General features: G+C 40.6%; 1 protein-coding gene across 1 annotated transcript in view; it reads right to left on the bottom strand.

The window, feature by feature from the left end:
- The window catches only part of LOC125747557 (voltage-dependent calcium channel subunit alpha-2/delta-2-like), a 49,469-nt gene that overhangs the window by 11,732 nt on the left and 22,116 nt on the right, over positions 1-15,621 (bottom strand). Inside the window, exons 4-18 of the mRNA XM_049022908.1 lie at positions 8,997-9,056; positions 8,854-8,898; positions 8,118-8,262; positions 7,807-7,938; positions 7,365-7,422; positions 7,109-7,159; positions 6,715-6,814; positions 5,591-5,752; positions 5,238-5,348; positions 3,817-3,895; positions 2,180-2,229; positions 1,840-1,929; positions 1,588-1,653; positions 1,380-1,454; positions 517-591 (exon numbers count right to left, since the gene is read on the bottom strand). Of these exons, the coding sequence (XP_048878865.1) occupies positions 517-591; positions 1,380-1,454; positions 1,588-1,653; positions 1,840-1,929; positions 2,180-2,229; positions 3,817-3,895; positions 5,238-5,348; positions 5,591-5,752; positions 6,715-6,814; positions 7,109-7,159; positions 7,365-7,422; positions 7,807-7,938; positions 8,118-8,262; positions 8,854-8,898; positions 8,997-9,056 (1,299 nt within the window). The remainder of the gene's footprint in view (positions 1-516; positions 592-1,379; positions 1,455-1,587; positions 1,654-1,839; positions 1,930-2,179; positions 2,230-3,816; positions 3,896-5,237; positions 5,349-5,590; positions 5,753-6,714; positions 6,815-7,108; positions 7,160-7,364; positions 7,423-7,806; positions 7,939-8,117; positions 8,263-8,853; positions 8,899-8,996; positions 9,057-15,621) is intronic.

The raw sequence follows: 15,621 nt of genomic DNA, 5'->3' as shown, positions 1-15,621 counted from the left end.
AATATATTATTTAAAGATCTCTTTACGAAATCCATTATGAAAATTAAAGGAGGTGGAAAAAATGGATCTGAATGCAAATATTTTAAGAAGCTCGATGAAACGCTGATAAACGTCCAGGCAAGTGCCCTAAAATCTCATTGGCTGCTGTTTCATCATCCTTGTTTTATTCATCATTTTCCCTAAGATCAATAAATTACAGTCTCCCTTTCAGCAGATCTTAAAACCTCTTACATTTTTGCATAAGGACTTTAACTGAGCACCCATTTAATGGGCCTAATTTGCAAATAAAATGAGTATCTAAATAAACGGCCGCATGTGTTAGGGGTATAAAGTTTCATTCTGTATTCAGAATCACACATTTCATTACAGGTACTGACTCATGAATTAGCAGCACAGATTTTTGTGCTCGTGAGAGACAAAGTGTGCGACACTTCAAAAAAGGAGGTCCATCTTGGACAGGCCCACAGTGCATCATCACTGTCACTGTGACTCTGTGGCCCAGGGGGGGTCACTCACCTTCGGATGCAAGTTAGGATGCAGGAGGACGTATCCATTTGGGTCAATGGCGAAGATGTATCCATTCGCACCCAGCTACAAGAGAATAGCATTGTTTTGGAACTTATGCAAACACATCATCATGCAAAGTACGGTAGCAAGAGAACATAGCAGCAAGAAATACGGTAGCAAGAGAACATAGTAGCAAGAAATACGGTAGCAAGAGAACACGTCAGGGGTGAAACTCAGCAGGTTAGGATACTGTGCTTGTAATCAGAAGGTCACCAGTTGAGATCCTAGAATCAGCAGATTGATTTCACTTTTAGGCCCTTGAGTAAGGCCCTTAACTCCCCAGTTGATCTTCCTTTCTCTAAAATGTATGTTGCTTTGGATTACAAATGTCTGCTAAATAAACAAAAATGCAAACGGAATTCTGGGCTACACGTTCCTCACGATCACAGCTGCTTTTAAGGAATGTTTCAGACCGAACATTTGAGGCGATACATCTATCTGTGCGGAAGGAAACATGTCCGCTTCATTCAGGGCTCTCTCAACCTTGCCGGCATGAGTTCTACACATGCTAAACTGACACTTCCTGGCTCTAGGCCAAGGCCTGGCATCTTAGCAGTGTGACACGTGTGTCTCCGAGTTCCCACAGAAGTTCCTGGCAGGGTGGGGGGATAGGGAGGCTAATTTGCCAGCTGCTTTTCATGCAGCTGTCAGCACAGCCCTGGGGGCAGGGCAAGCGGTCGAGGGGTCACTCCGTACTGCTGTCAGACCTTTCCACTGTGTTATGACAGAGGGGGGCACAGACAAGGAGATGATCTGTCAACCCCAAGAAGCAGCCCACCCCGGACATTTCTCTGGGCGCTTGGTACACCTACATTGTAGCGCGGGGTTAGCTTCTTGATCTCGTCAAGGTGGACATCCACACCCATCACCCCCAGAATGAGCTGGTTCTACAAAGGATAAAGTGTCAGAGAAAACATATGAACGTAATCCCAGGTCTAGAGGAGTTAGACTCTTTTGTTGTAGGGTTAATAATACACATATTAACCATTTAAATAGACAGCACAGATTGGCCAACTCTACCTGTGAGTTTCCCTCAATGGTGAGGTTGAAGACGGGCATTGTTCCAGTCACTACAAGTCCCAAACCCTAAAAAGTGTCCAGAGAAACTGAAAATCAGGCGGCTCATCTAACACCAGGTATGCGTAGGTTTGCAGGAACACAGTACAATGCAGCAACCGAAGCAAAACCTTTCTCTAACCCATGAGTTTAATCAAATTTTGGAGGTGCTCTCTAGGACACCAGGCTGCATGGGCCAAGGGCTCCCTGGCTTACCAAAGCATCCTGGTATACATTGGTCCACTGGACCTGCTTTGCTCGGTTCCCTGCCAACACCATAGGCCGTCCCAGAACATCCAAGTATTCCTGGCCAGAGGGACAGAGTCATTAGTCTTCACAGTTGTGCTCTGTGCTTGCCAAGAAAGTGTTTTTTTATCAAAACCAAGCTGAACTGCACTACAGGTCAGCAGTTAACATAACCCGTAAAGAACTGAGGATTTATACTGAGGCGAGTTCAACGCCCATAGGAGGACCTTTTCTGCATGATCCTGCACAGTTAGCCAGATGCTGCAAATCAGCCCCCACAAGCACAGCAAGCCACCTTCCTATTACTAACCTGTGTGTTGGTTCTAATGGCGCAGATGGACCGGATCTCAAAGTAATACCCTGTAAGACAGATGGAGGGAGGGGGACAGGCCAAGAGAGATTGTGTGTAGTGGAACTTGAAATAATAGCCAGCCATTGACAGGTGCCTGACATATTTCCAAACTCGTATCTAATATCGAACTTGAAAGCTCAGCTGTCCAGATTCCAGGGACTGAATATGAAGAGAGGTGACGGGTCATATTCTCGCTTGACCTTTGATTCTGCAAGCCTGAAACTGGAGGAGGTGCAAGGGGGGAGCGAGAAGACAAAGGCATCCTGCCTGGGATTTTTCTCGCCATAGGGGTCGAGGGAAACGTCGCTCACCAGCTAGCCCACACACACATAAATGCAGGGGAACGTCCACCACCACAGGCACACGAAGACGCTCCTTCGCTCACATGCTAACTCAGACATAAATGCACAAAAGACATGGATATGTGTCTGCTTACCATTCTGGGGACTGAAGCTTTTTTTTGGTTATTTGTTAATATAAAGCTGAACAGCTTTTTTGAAAGAGATTTTTGCCTTGTGAGAAACCCAATCACATCCGCTTTTCAGAGTTTAATGGCCCGGCAGAGATATTTCTGGGGAAAATTCACACACACATCTGATGCACAAAAACACACACACACACACACACACACGTTTGTATTCATATCTTTGTTGGACCATCCATTAACTTCTATCCTTACCTTAACCATAAGTGACCATCAAAACAAGACTTTTTAAATTTTTTTTACTGCATTCACAGATTTTTATGAAATTGAGTTTCTCCTTCTGGGGACCAAAACAATATCCCCATAAGTTCAAAATACTTTTTTAATCACATTGTGGGGACAATTGGCCCCCATAATATAATGAATATACATGCTCACACGCACACACACCCATGCACACACTAGTGGTGGGCGATATGGCCTAAAATGATCGTCACAGTATTTTTCACTCTTTGGACTATTATATCATGGTATTTTTTCCAAGTTTTGGGAGAAGTAGCATGTCCTGTTTTGACTACTTCAATTTATCCAGCATTTTATAAAATATATACTGCCTTTGAAGACTTTTCACTAATGGCACATGAGCTCAAACCAAAGGGCTGCATATATAGAAGTACATCTTGCTAGGAGGATAAAGGAGTTTAATGTTGATTGGCGTAAGAAACAGGCGGCTGTAGTGTTAACTGGGCAGTGGTGCCTCTTACCAGGCACCTTGCATGAAGGCAGCTGCGCGTATACATGCTGATCGGGCGAACATGTTTTACATTTTAATTTGCTACTATATAAGTAAACCAGGTTATTTCTGTTTGATGTGTTTAATTGCACCAGATCTGTTTATTTTGCATTTGATAATTTGCTATCACGACAAGGCATCAGAATGTGTTTAATAAAAATTTCACACAACTCACATACACCGGTTACATACACTATATAAGGACAAGTATTCAGTTTACAACTGAGTCTTTGAAGACAATAACATGCTTTATATATTTTTTTATAAACATGTTGTTGTATATTCAGGCTGTTAACTTATATATAACGCGGTGTTAACGATATAGTGCAAATCCATATCGTGGTGCACAATCACACCGGTAACGATGGAGCGGCTAACCTTTATTGGCACAAGCTATCCACTGCAGGGGAGTGACATCATAATTGTGCTGCCCGACAGAAAAGGTAAACACCCGTACCTGGAAAAAAATAAGAACAGGGGAGTGTGCATTTTAGCTTTCATGCTCCTACTTCAAAAACAGTATAGTTGCACAGTGTAATTGCATGTACTGTGTTGTACCTTCTTCTCGGTACTGTCTATTTACCAGGTAATTAAAGAAGGGTATGAAACACTGCGACCACTCACGAACCCTGTCTGGAATTGACTTCAAGTCTAACAAACAAAAAAACCAATTCCGGATGCCCTTGATGCTCAGACATTTATGTGGTGCTGGTTTGAATTAATATAAAGACTACAACAAAACTAGAAATTGTTTTTCCCATCTGTGCTACAGAAATTTCCCTTCTCTTGATATAAACAGGTGCCCAAGTCATTCCTGTTTGAGACCTTGAGCTCTTGAATGAACACCGTTGACTCACCTTACTCAAGATTTCGTGTTGTCAGATATAGCAGCTCTTTAAAGAGACAATTTTGTACGTGTTTCCTCATTCTTATTGAGAATGCAAACAGAATTCAGTACTAAAACTAATAATATATTAACCAAATAAATAAATAAATAAATGAAATTTTATTTTCTTTCATTTCCTGGTGTGAATATCACAAACTGTTTGTGTCATGACCCGGCTCGTCGGCTCCTCGTGTGTGCCACGCCCCCTGATTACCCACGTGTGCTTCCCTGATTGTCTCCAGCGTTGTCCGATTTCCATGCTTCGTCTTGTCTTACTTAAGTCCTGGTCTGACCTGTTTCCCCTGTCCGTCATTGTGGTTTGGTGGTGTGATTCTATGTTTCTGCTTCGTACCCTGAATAAACCCCAGTTTGCCCTGATTTCCGCTCGAGTACCTGTTCCTTGCACGCCTGCCCACACGATCCCCGCTCTCCCCGCGGCTGATCATGACAGTTTGCCGCAACATTATACCTACAGAATTGTTTGTAATGGTTTGAAAATGTTTAAGATAACATTAGATGAGATAACCATGTGGATCTTCCAGGGGAGAAATTTGTCACCTAATAGTATTAAAAAAATAATTCCCAGAACAACAGTCTCCCCTTCAAAAAAAAAAAAAACGAATCATTAGTTAAATACAAGAAAATGAATCATAGTGCAGAGGTGTACAAATGGGGCAGAAATAAAATGGCAAACATGGAAGATGCTTCATTCAGTGTCACAAGTCAGTACTGTGACAGGTCAGAGTTGGGTTGTGTCCTCCAAGCTGGGTGAAGTTAAGATCATAGAGCCTGGAAGCACTGAACAAACAAATGACAGCAAACGCAAAAGAAGACCTCACTCGTGCATTTTGGGGAACACAATCATCGTGCAAATTTCACAGAACTGGGGAGCTGGGATAACAGAGACACAAACCGTCTTGTTGGGCCAGTTGTACTGCTCGAAGACATCCTGGGCACGGTCCTCGCCTCCATCTGTGAACAGCATGATCACTTTGTTGCAGTTGGCCCTCGGCACATTTGTCACCTGCAGGGAAGAAAAGGAGGAGGAGGAGCAGGGGGAGGAAAAGCAGATACCAGGAGAACCAGGGAAGCAGCAGTTTTATGTCACCATCACCAGCATGACCCCCATTCAAACACACAGCATTACACTCAATAATAGAGAAACATGCCCACACTCACTAATGCAAACCGATACAAACATGTACAAATGGAAATACACACGGAGATTCCATACAAGCATCTTCAAGGGCAGTGCCCATGTCTTACATTCAGCAGCTGTTGGAATGCAAAGTGGAACCCCGACTTGTAGTCAGTGGTGCCCTTAGCTTGCATGAGCTGCACGGCCTGCTTGAAGGTCCTCTTATTTCGGACATTGGCCTGGACGAGATGCTTGAAGCAGGGCACCACCGGCTCTGCCTTTTCGCTGAACTGCCAAAGACGCCATTACACACACCATCAGGCTCCAAACTCACTGTCCTATCCCCAAAAGGCTCAGATTTAAATTAAAACATATCCCCAATAGATGATCAGAGCAAAAACAGTGTGCTTCATTCAAATGTCACATTCACAATCACAATGTCCAGAAAATCCAAATTTTCTTTCTAACTAATTGTTGCAACTGAGCACATAATGCACTGTGGGAACTGAATTGAGATTGTAATTATGTGACATATTCACAACGAGACCCTACCGTAGTAAATGCCTGGGTAAATGGTAGTAAATGGTGCCAGAATGTGCTACTAACCAACCAACCAGAAACTGTGCCAAACGGGCACAGGAGGAATAGTGTTGACTTATAAGATCGGGCCCTAAGAGGATAAAGTTCTTAAAATAGAAGAGAAAGGCCTGCCAGACGTCAGTGATTGACTAAAAGACTAAATCTCCGAGCAATCAGCCACTACTTGACCCACTTACACTGTTAGGGTATTGTAGGTTACTCCCAACTGAGGAGCATTACACATTGAGGCAATGTGGGAAGCAGACAAAAGCACATCCCCTCCATGTCACACTGTGAGAGGTTATTGGAATTCTGTTTCGGTCAGGGATTTCCATTTGCAGGTTTGTGTGCTTCCAGTTTATTGGGCTACCCTAGTGCACAGCTTAGCGACAAGACAGAAGCATGGGCAGAGCAAGAAAACGGGGTCACTCAGTGGTTCAGAGAGGGAGGCAGATAAAGGATTTGAATCAGCAGTCTTTCTGCAAATAGCCCAGTCCTTAACCTCTGCTGACCAACCACCTATCAATATCATGGAAAACTACTCTCACCCTCTGATAAATCACCCAAGAACAAACGACGCCTTGTAACTGAAAAGAGCTTGGGAGGGATTTAACACGACACTTGTAAAAAGCAGAGCAGGGCACTTGTTGGCTTCCCCAAGCTGCATACTCACCCGGGCCACATTGACGTAGTCGTCGTCTGATAGCGTGTCTAGCATCTCTATTACAGAGGCCTTGATGAGCTTAAGAGTCAGGCCACTTACGCTGCCACTCCTGGAAGAGGAGCAGGTGTATGGATCACACAGACTAACCAAATACATTTGAAAACTTCATAAACCCCTTATTCAGGGACCTGCATCTCACATCCACTCCTAATGACAAAATAGACAATGCAAGCCAAGGTTGAAAATTAGTTTGTGAGTTATGACATTAAAAACAGCTAGGTCGCTACAGGTTCTAGCTATAAATAATAATACATACTTTCAAGCAGTAAAAACAATATTTCAGAACACCTTCTTAGAGCCATGCCTGTTATGCAGTCTTCAAGCCAATACAGGGCGAACTTACACATCCACCAGAATAACCATGTCTTTCGGTGAGGATGCTCCCTGGATGTACCTAGGTTAGGAAAAGAATCCATATACTAATTGTAAACTGTTTTTTGTGATTGTTTTTCTAAAACATACATTGAACAGGTTTAAAATGCTGCATTATCAAACTTTATGTCAATGTAAAATTATTTGTCAATCTGGATCAACTCAATGAATTAAAACAAGACACATATGCACACAAACTGCTAACTGGAGAATAATATCGTGCCCACCATGAACGCCTCCGCACATCGTACAGGTCTATCTTGTCTGGGGCTCTCCATGGGGTGGCTAGAGGAGAAGGATGAGGAACATGAGTCGACATGCCATGTTCTACTAAATTTCAGATAAATTATCTCTGAACTCATAGATAATACAGAGGGGTGGGAAACCCAACTGATTTTCCTTGTACGTCTCCTTTGGGAGTTTTTGCTTTTAAAATAGTTCAAGGCTAAATGGTCTTCAATTAATTTGTAAAGCTACATTAATTCCATTGGTATTGCATTTATTATTCTGCAGCAACATGTTATATTATGCTCTTTGGGGTGGCTGTGTTGGGAAATCGCTAAACGAAAATGCATTGAATTTAATCATGGAAAACTAGTCAATGAGCTTCAGATGGAGCAGCGGTCTTGTTATGTTGACAAAAATGACAGCCAAGACTGTGTGGCAAACCTGGGTAATATCTGGTGACACCCGTGGCACTTCCAAACACCTGCCACAGCAGCGACGGGTCATCGCGGCTGTTTTCAATAAAGGTCTTTTCCAGTGCTTGGGTCCAGTTCAGCTCATTCAAAATCACTGGAGCTGAAGGCAATTGGAAGTCGAGTCATTCTGAGCACCTGTGCACAGCCTTTTATTTCAGTTGAGCACAAAGATCTAAACTTAGTTTATCAGTTTTTTTTTTAAATAAAACTATTCATTTCCAATAAATTCTGACAACCACACAGATGTATCACTAATAGCCACATAGACACATAACTCACAGCCCTTGTAGATGTCAGTTGGGATCTGCACAGCAGTGTAGGAGTAGTTGACGTTATTTTTGAAGCTGGGGTCATAAACAAACTCCAGCTTCAGGGAGGATGAATGCGCCGAATTTCCCTCCCCATCGCTGTCCTGGAGAGCATACTACACAAAAGAGCAGCACCAAGGCTGTAGGTAATTGCAGCAATCATCTTCTACGGAGTTATTTTGCAAACCATAATTATGAACTACTCAGGGAAGAGCGCACCAAAAATGCTGTAAGTGTAGGATGATTAAAACATTATTCCACATGGGTACTTTTGTAGCAGGGTTATTTCAGTCCCAGCAATGCCTGTGTTTTCAACAGCATTTCAAATGCATTTAGATGAGGTGCAACCTCAGCCAAATCACACCAACAACTACCATTTGACTAAGGACAGATGATCACTTCATTTAAAGCCAGCTATTCCTTCTACCTAATATTTTAATTATTTGACATATTATTTGGCCATCAATAATTATTAACTCTGTGAGGTATGTCCGCTTGTGTGTTATCATGGGTCAGCTCCAATCCATAATCAAATGGACCACATGCACAGTTGATCCAACACAGAGATATTTTTTCAAATGACTGGTTGTATTCCTAACAAGCCGCCATTTATGTTGTAGGACTGCAAACATTCAGCCACACGATGGATTAATGTGGTCTGCTCTATTACGTGACTTGGAGACCTCGCCTGGCCTCAGCTGACTTACATAATCCATGTCAGCTTTGGAGTCGTAGTATTCCATATCCCATTCCTGTGACAAAACAAGGAAAAATGTAATATCTGCCCAACAAAAAAACTAAAAGAAGCTGTCCTTTGGAATACTGGGAGACAGTATAGAGTACCAAATACCTTAAGGCTGTCTTTCCAGGTGTGCTCCTTCTGTAACCGCTCAGCTTCTCTGGTCAGTTTCTACAGAAGGCACAAAATAAGTCTATCAAGGTACTGTAACCCAACGTTTTGCTGAGACTGGGAAGAACTGAAAAGATAATACCACCAATTGGTTTCAACACTAGCGATATTTATAATACAGTGGAAACCACTTATAGTGATCAACCACTTAAATAGATCAAAAAGCTTTGGACAGAATCATTCCTGCACAAATACTGTGTAAATAATTTGCTTTTAGTAATCAAGTAGTGTGCTCACAGTGTTCATTTAAGGTCTTTTTATACATAAAATATGTAAAAATTTTAAATTACGATAATTCTTTTTTTTTTTTAACTTGGCTACTTTGCCTTGCGGTAATCCGTCTACTTCAAGCTAGCTATCTGAAGCTAATGCTGCATGAACAGATACCAAGATAGGAAAAAGTAATTTTCTCTCAATTATGAATATAGACTCACCAAAGTTTATCATAAACTGCCAAAAAACAAGCCAACGAGATGCAATATCGAAACTACAATAAGCTATATTTCATGTATAGTACTGTACTGTATTAAAGTCTATTTGAATTGTGCACAGTTCAGTCATTTAATTTGTGCAGTACAGTAATTTGAAAAGTGTTCTGTCAGAATTTTAAAACGCTGTCCATTTTATTACCTTATGTTCATGTAATAAATATATAGATGGTAATCTGCCTGAGACATAAGGAAAAGGGGGGAAAATGGTTATAATAATAATCATCTGCTTATAGTGATCAATTTCACCCAGACAGATGTGATCACTATGAATGGTTTATTTTGTTTGCAAGAAATGCATACTATTTATTTTCTACTTTTTTAAAGAACTTTTTACATTAAAATTTAAATATGACCTTTTTCATAAGACGCTTTTATTTCAAGCGATTTGTGCTCTGATTTCAGTTGTTCAAAATATTTGATAAATAACCATAAATCGTTCATTTGTGTTTTTCCTTCAATTATTTTATAATCATAAACATATACACTCTTTCATTAGAAAAAAGAAAAAAATACCCCAGCTTCAATAGTATATTTACAGTACAAACATTGTCAATGAAATATGAGGCCAAAAAGAAAACAAAGCTAAAAGGAAAACAAGAACAAAATAATCGTTCATTAATCGTAATCGAGGTAAAATGTTCAAATAATGGTGATACTGATTTGAGGTCATATCGCTCAGCCCTACATCAGCACACACTGGCTGACATATAAAATGTAGCACAGTGCTTTAATTAGTCTTTCCAAACTATATCTGCATTGATGAGCAAATCAAGGCATCTACTCCAGCATAGCACAGTTAACACAGTAGCATCCAGCAGTGTTGTTAGGGGAAAAGCACAGAAGAGTCATGTTACATGGGAAAGTCACTGAAATGCTAAACAAGTTCAGGAGAGGAACATGGAATACCTGGAGAACCTGTTAACCTTTGTGTGTGGGTTTTTCTTTTTTCAAAAGGGAAGTAATAGTCTGGGTAAAATGTAAGTGAATGAATATGAAGTCCATTTAAACTGTGGTACCTTAAATCTGACAAATTACCCCGATAAGCCAGTAACGTTCGAGACGTGCTATCGAGCCTTTCTGCGCATGTGCAGTTCCACCGTCTTGGGGTTAGGGTTAGGGAAAGGATTTTAAGGGTTTTTTTGGGGTTAGGATTAGAGTAAGGATTAGGGTTAGGACTATCGATTAGCACTACGGTAGCCTAACTTGACAAAGTATCTCAACTCGACAGAACACCGGCGGCTGTAAAAGTAGAAGCGACTCTGCTGTATCTAATCAAGAAATATAACTCTGGACCAATATAGGACATAAAAACTAAGTAAATCTGGCATTCTTGACATCTTTTTAACTCAAACTGATGAACTGAAAATAACGGAAAAAGGCGAAATTGACAATATCAAAAAATGTTATGACAAAATTATAAATGGAATTCATAAGCCTGAAAGAAAATCGCCTTCTAAAAGAATGGTTATTGGATCTCCAAACCAATTCCATCACAGACAAGCTAGTTTTCAAAACGTATGGCAGCTCACTCCAGTCTTCAGCAGCAATTCAAATCACATCACACAAAAACATATCGATATCGATTTTTTTCAGGGTACACCATTCAATAATAATCTCCTCAACATTAAAAACAATTCAGGAGTTCTGCAATGACACTGTAGATAAAGTTCACAACTATCCATTACCACCACCATGATTACTGTAATGACACACCCCCAACTCTCCCGAGTTTACCACTGGTAAATACAACTTTGTAGTGACGTTCATGTGCTCTTATCTCGTATTTATGATTTTTCCGACATGATTTGAGGCAGGTTATCTGTATATTCATTTTCCTTAGTTAGACTTACACATTTTGCCGATATAGTTTGAATTGATTTACGTTATGTAAAAGTTCATAGATTCTAATTAAATCCAAATATAGCTAGTCCTGCTACCTGCTGAGTGAGGGATTATCAGAAGTTCAATTAACACTATGAATGCGGTTTGGTTTTGGAAGAAAAATGCAGCAAAACAAAATGTAGCTTTCTTATCACCTTCATTTTACTTCGACTTAACCACTTGAACACGCCTTGTGTCGTAATTACGATTCCCCAACTCCTTAGTCGGATCGTCCAAGTATCAGTCCTGCCACAATTCGTGTTACCACACCGCCAATCTGTTCTCATGCTATTAATATATTAGTACCCAAGTTCAACACAATGCGGAACTGCATTTGTATTTGCGCAATTTTCAGTCGGAGAGAAAAGAATTATGCGAACTACAACACAATATGGTCTAATCCAGAAACACTACTGGCACACAAAGACAGCTATCTAAGAGAAGGATATTGATGGCCGGTGTATAAATAAATGTGACTGTTCTGCTGAGGCTCGAACTGGTGATCACAGGCACAGAGACTAAGCCTGTAAGCCACTCAACACCCCCTTCATGAACCATTTGTTGTATTTTCTGACCCCACTAGATGGCGCTCTCTTTACAAAAAGACCTCAAAGCATGCCCCAAATTATACCATTTTAGTGACCGCGAGATTTTTCAGGAATGCATTAGTCCGGTTGTAGCAGGACTGTATGTGTATGGCTTAGTACATGACAATAAAATGTATAAGGTGTATGTAATGCCCAAGTGCAGTGGGGGGGCTGCCCCTTTTGCCCGAATGATTGAAAGTTCACCTCTTATAAATGACGAGGGCCACCCCCCATTTTTTAACTCTTACAAGCATACGGGAATCAATCAGCAGTTACCTCTCCCATTTTGCTCACCCACCCCCTCAATCAAAACTTCTATTCTAGGAAGTCTCCTCCTCTACTCATAACTCCATGTTGCTCCATTCTTTTTTCTCAACCTTTCTTCTGCCTAATCTGTTTATCCAGATATTAATCCAATTCCAATATATAATAATACCTATAATGGGCAGCACAGTGGTTAGCACTGCCACCTCCCAGCAAGAAGGTCCTGGGTTTGGTCCTGGGTCCTTTCTGTGTGGAGTTCGCACGTTCCCCCATGTTCACGTGGATTTTTGCTGGGGAGCTCCGGTTTCCTCCCACGGTCCAAAAGCGTGCCGGACAGGTTGATAGGTGAGTCTATATTGGCTGTGTGTGTGTTTGCCCTGTGGTGTGTTGGTGACCACCCAGGGTTGGTTCCCACCTGCGCCCATTGTTCCCGGGATAGGCTCCGGTCCCCCCCACGACCCCAGTTGGGATTAAGGGGTTTCAGGAAATTGATGGATAGATAGAATAATGCCTATATAGTTCCATACTCCAAGCCTATTATTTAAGTCTCATTGTAAAACTGCTTACAATGACATCTCCAAAGCATATATCCTCACCAAACCCCATTTAACCCAGTGTTCCTTACCCTTAGTGTTTCCCCTTTATGTTCAATATATTTGTTTGATTTTATTTATTCATTCATTTGTATGCTTTTATGTTCTTATAGCATATTGTGTAAGCTCATGTCTCTAACTACAATACAAATTTCCTTGTAACTGCCTGTAAATATTACAGTATAGGAGGAGTGAGATCCTCCGGAAAAAAAAAAAAAAAAACAATCATATTAAATCACCTAAACAAATTAATATATAACATTGACTTCATTCAAGAAATAAATTAGCCTGACAGATATGTTCCGTTATCTGACTTCCACAACTTGTACATCATTCCCAAGCAGTGATTTTATTGCATTCTCATGAACAGGGTATGCACAAGACATCACAGTAGGCGGAAGTCACTGCGGTTATACCCACTAAGTAACAGAAAGACTGACTGGCAGCGTTAGTGCTCTGGTTGAATATCGCTACAACACATCACATTGATTGTACAAATAGATTTAAGAAGAAATCAGACAAATATTTTTACAGACTGCAGAAAACTAAAGAAAAGAGAAGCAAATTGATAGGGTTCCGGAATGTGGATTTGAGCTTGTCGGTCTGTATCACTTAGGCCTATGTTGCATTTTTCATAAAATCCTACCTTAAAGAGGCAGTTCACTCCAAAAGTGAAAAAGACACGTTTGAGAGGGGCTTTAGTGCTATCTAACCATCTAAGTTCTTCTTCTGGGAGTTGCCTAGTTTTGGAGGTACTGACCATAGAAATGTCAGGCTTCTCCCAAATATGATGGGGCTGAAAGGCATTCTTTCTGTGGTGATCAAAGCACCAAAAAATACATGTGAAAAATTCCTCAGCAATGTCTCTTGCCAGAAATCTTGACCTGATTACAGAAGATAATCCACAGACTTTGTAGTGAGCAGTTTAATGTAGGAACTGTTTTCTATTACTGAACTTCATACACCAATCGTATCACTGTGCAGAAGGTATCGCTGGGGTGATCGTATTGACTACTCATCAATTAAATATTTAGTATGATTCATTTATATTCTGTGTAATATACAGGATGATGAGTCCTGTGTTCTACAAACAAAGTGGGGGATTGTGAAATAGTGTTAGCTAGCCAAGATGAACCTTTTCCTGTAGCAGTCAATGTAATAGCTGCCAATAATGTAATAATTTTTCCATTCTAAATGTAATAAAAGCTGATAACGTAATAACTTCCCAGCGACAAGGGATGCTGACATCCCCATAAGAGTGTTTTTTATAAGGTTCACTAGGTGCACATGATACCCAACAGGTATCATTTAAGTCCTGGCAGAACGTTCAGAAAAGGATCATAGGTCATTTAAAGGAACTCAGGCTGCAAGAATTTGCTGGAATAAGTAACATGGATTAATCTTGTGTTTTTATTTTGGTGAATTTGTATTTATTTTATTGATAAATTGCATTTGTTCTTCATAAATTCTGGAAAATGCTATAATGATCACCAGGAAATGTGAAGATCCTCAGCCCACTACAGAAAAAAAGAGAAGTGAACATCGATAATATAATAATAATGTTATAAATCTATCTAATAATTTCAAGGTAACTTAAATTTATTGCAACTATATTTCATAAAGAATAGCAATTCTTTTGGCTAAGCTAAGGCAATTCCATGTTTTTGATGAAACCACCATCTAGCTATTCGTTATGACTAAGCTAGGAACTCGTTACATGATTGAGGTAATTGTAGAAAGGTAATTCCGCCTTTTTTTTCCGATAAAGCTATCATCTAGATCTTCATTATGACTGAGATAGATGTTGGTTACATTTATGTAAAGACAACTCTGTCTGAGGAGCTTTATCAATACAGACAATTAAAGGTAATCAGCCATTTTATGAAAATTTATGCAAATATATGAGATGGGCCTCAACTTTCTATAATTAGTAAGGGTGCATGTTTAGCAGATGGCCTAAAGTCCTTCATTACTTGAATACTTTAATAGTTTAATACAGTTAACTCACATTGGTAAAACATCCATCCAACCATCCATTTTCCAAACCGGTTGCGGACTTATCCTACTTGAGTCCGGAGCCTATCCCGGAAGCAATGGGCAAGAGGCAGGGAACAACCCCTGATGGGGGGCCAGCCCATCGCAGGGCACACTCACACACCATTCACTCACACTTGCATTCCTATGGGCAATTTAGCAAATCCAATTAGCCTCAACATGTTTTTGGACTGTGGGGGGAAACCGGAGTACCCGGAGGAAACCCCACGACGACATGGGGAGAACATGCAAACTCTGCACACGTGTGACCCAGGCAGAGACTCGAATCCGGGTCCCAGAGGTGTGAGGCAACAGTGCTAACCACTGCACCACCATGCCGCCCCTTGGTAAAAACATGCAAGACTCAAATCCACAGTTGACTCATCTTGCAATGACAACCTCGACCTAAAAGTCCAAATACTTTCTTAAATAGTATGTTGGATATTAGACTGATAGATATTTGGAAACTGAATAACCCCAATGATGAAGATTCATAATGCTTTCCTTACTATAAAATATTATCCTGAATCGATTTCTTCCTGGATAATTATCAGACATAAAATAATCCATCCAAAAATCCATGACTATCTCAGATCATGGCCCCATCAGTATTGTGTTGCCTGCATCAATCTAACTCCCTCTTTTAAAGAATTTTGACTACTTTAAACAAGAATAGACAACCTTTTTTGAAGACCAATAATACATCGGGGATAAG

Source organism: Brienomyrus brachyistius, chromosome 8 (genome assembly GCF_023856365.1).
Source record: "Brienomyrus brachyistius isolate T26 chromosome 8, BBRACH_0.4, whole genome shotgun sequence".
NCBI lineage: Eukaryota > Metazoa > Chordata > Actinopteri > Osteoglossiformes > Mormyridae > Brienomyrus > Brienomyrus brachyistius.
This window is presented reverse-complemented; position numbering and strand designations above follow the sequence as displayed.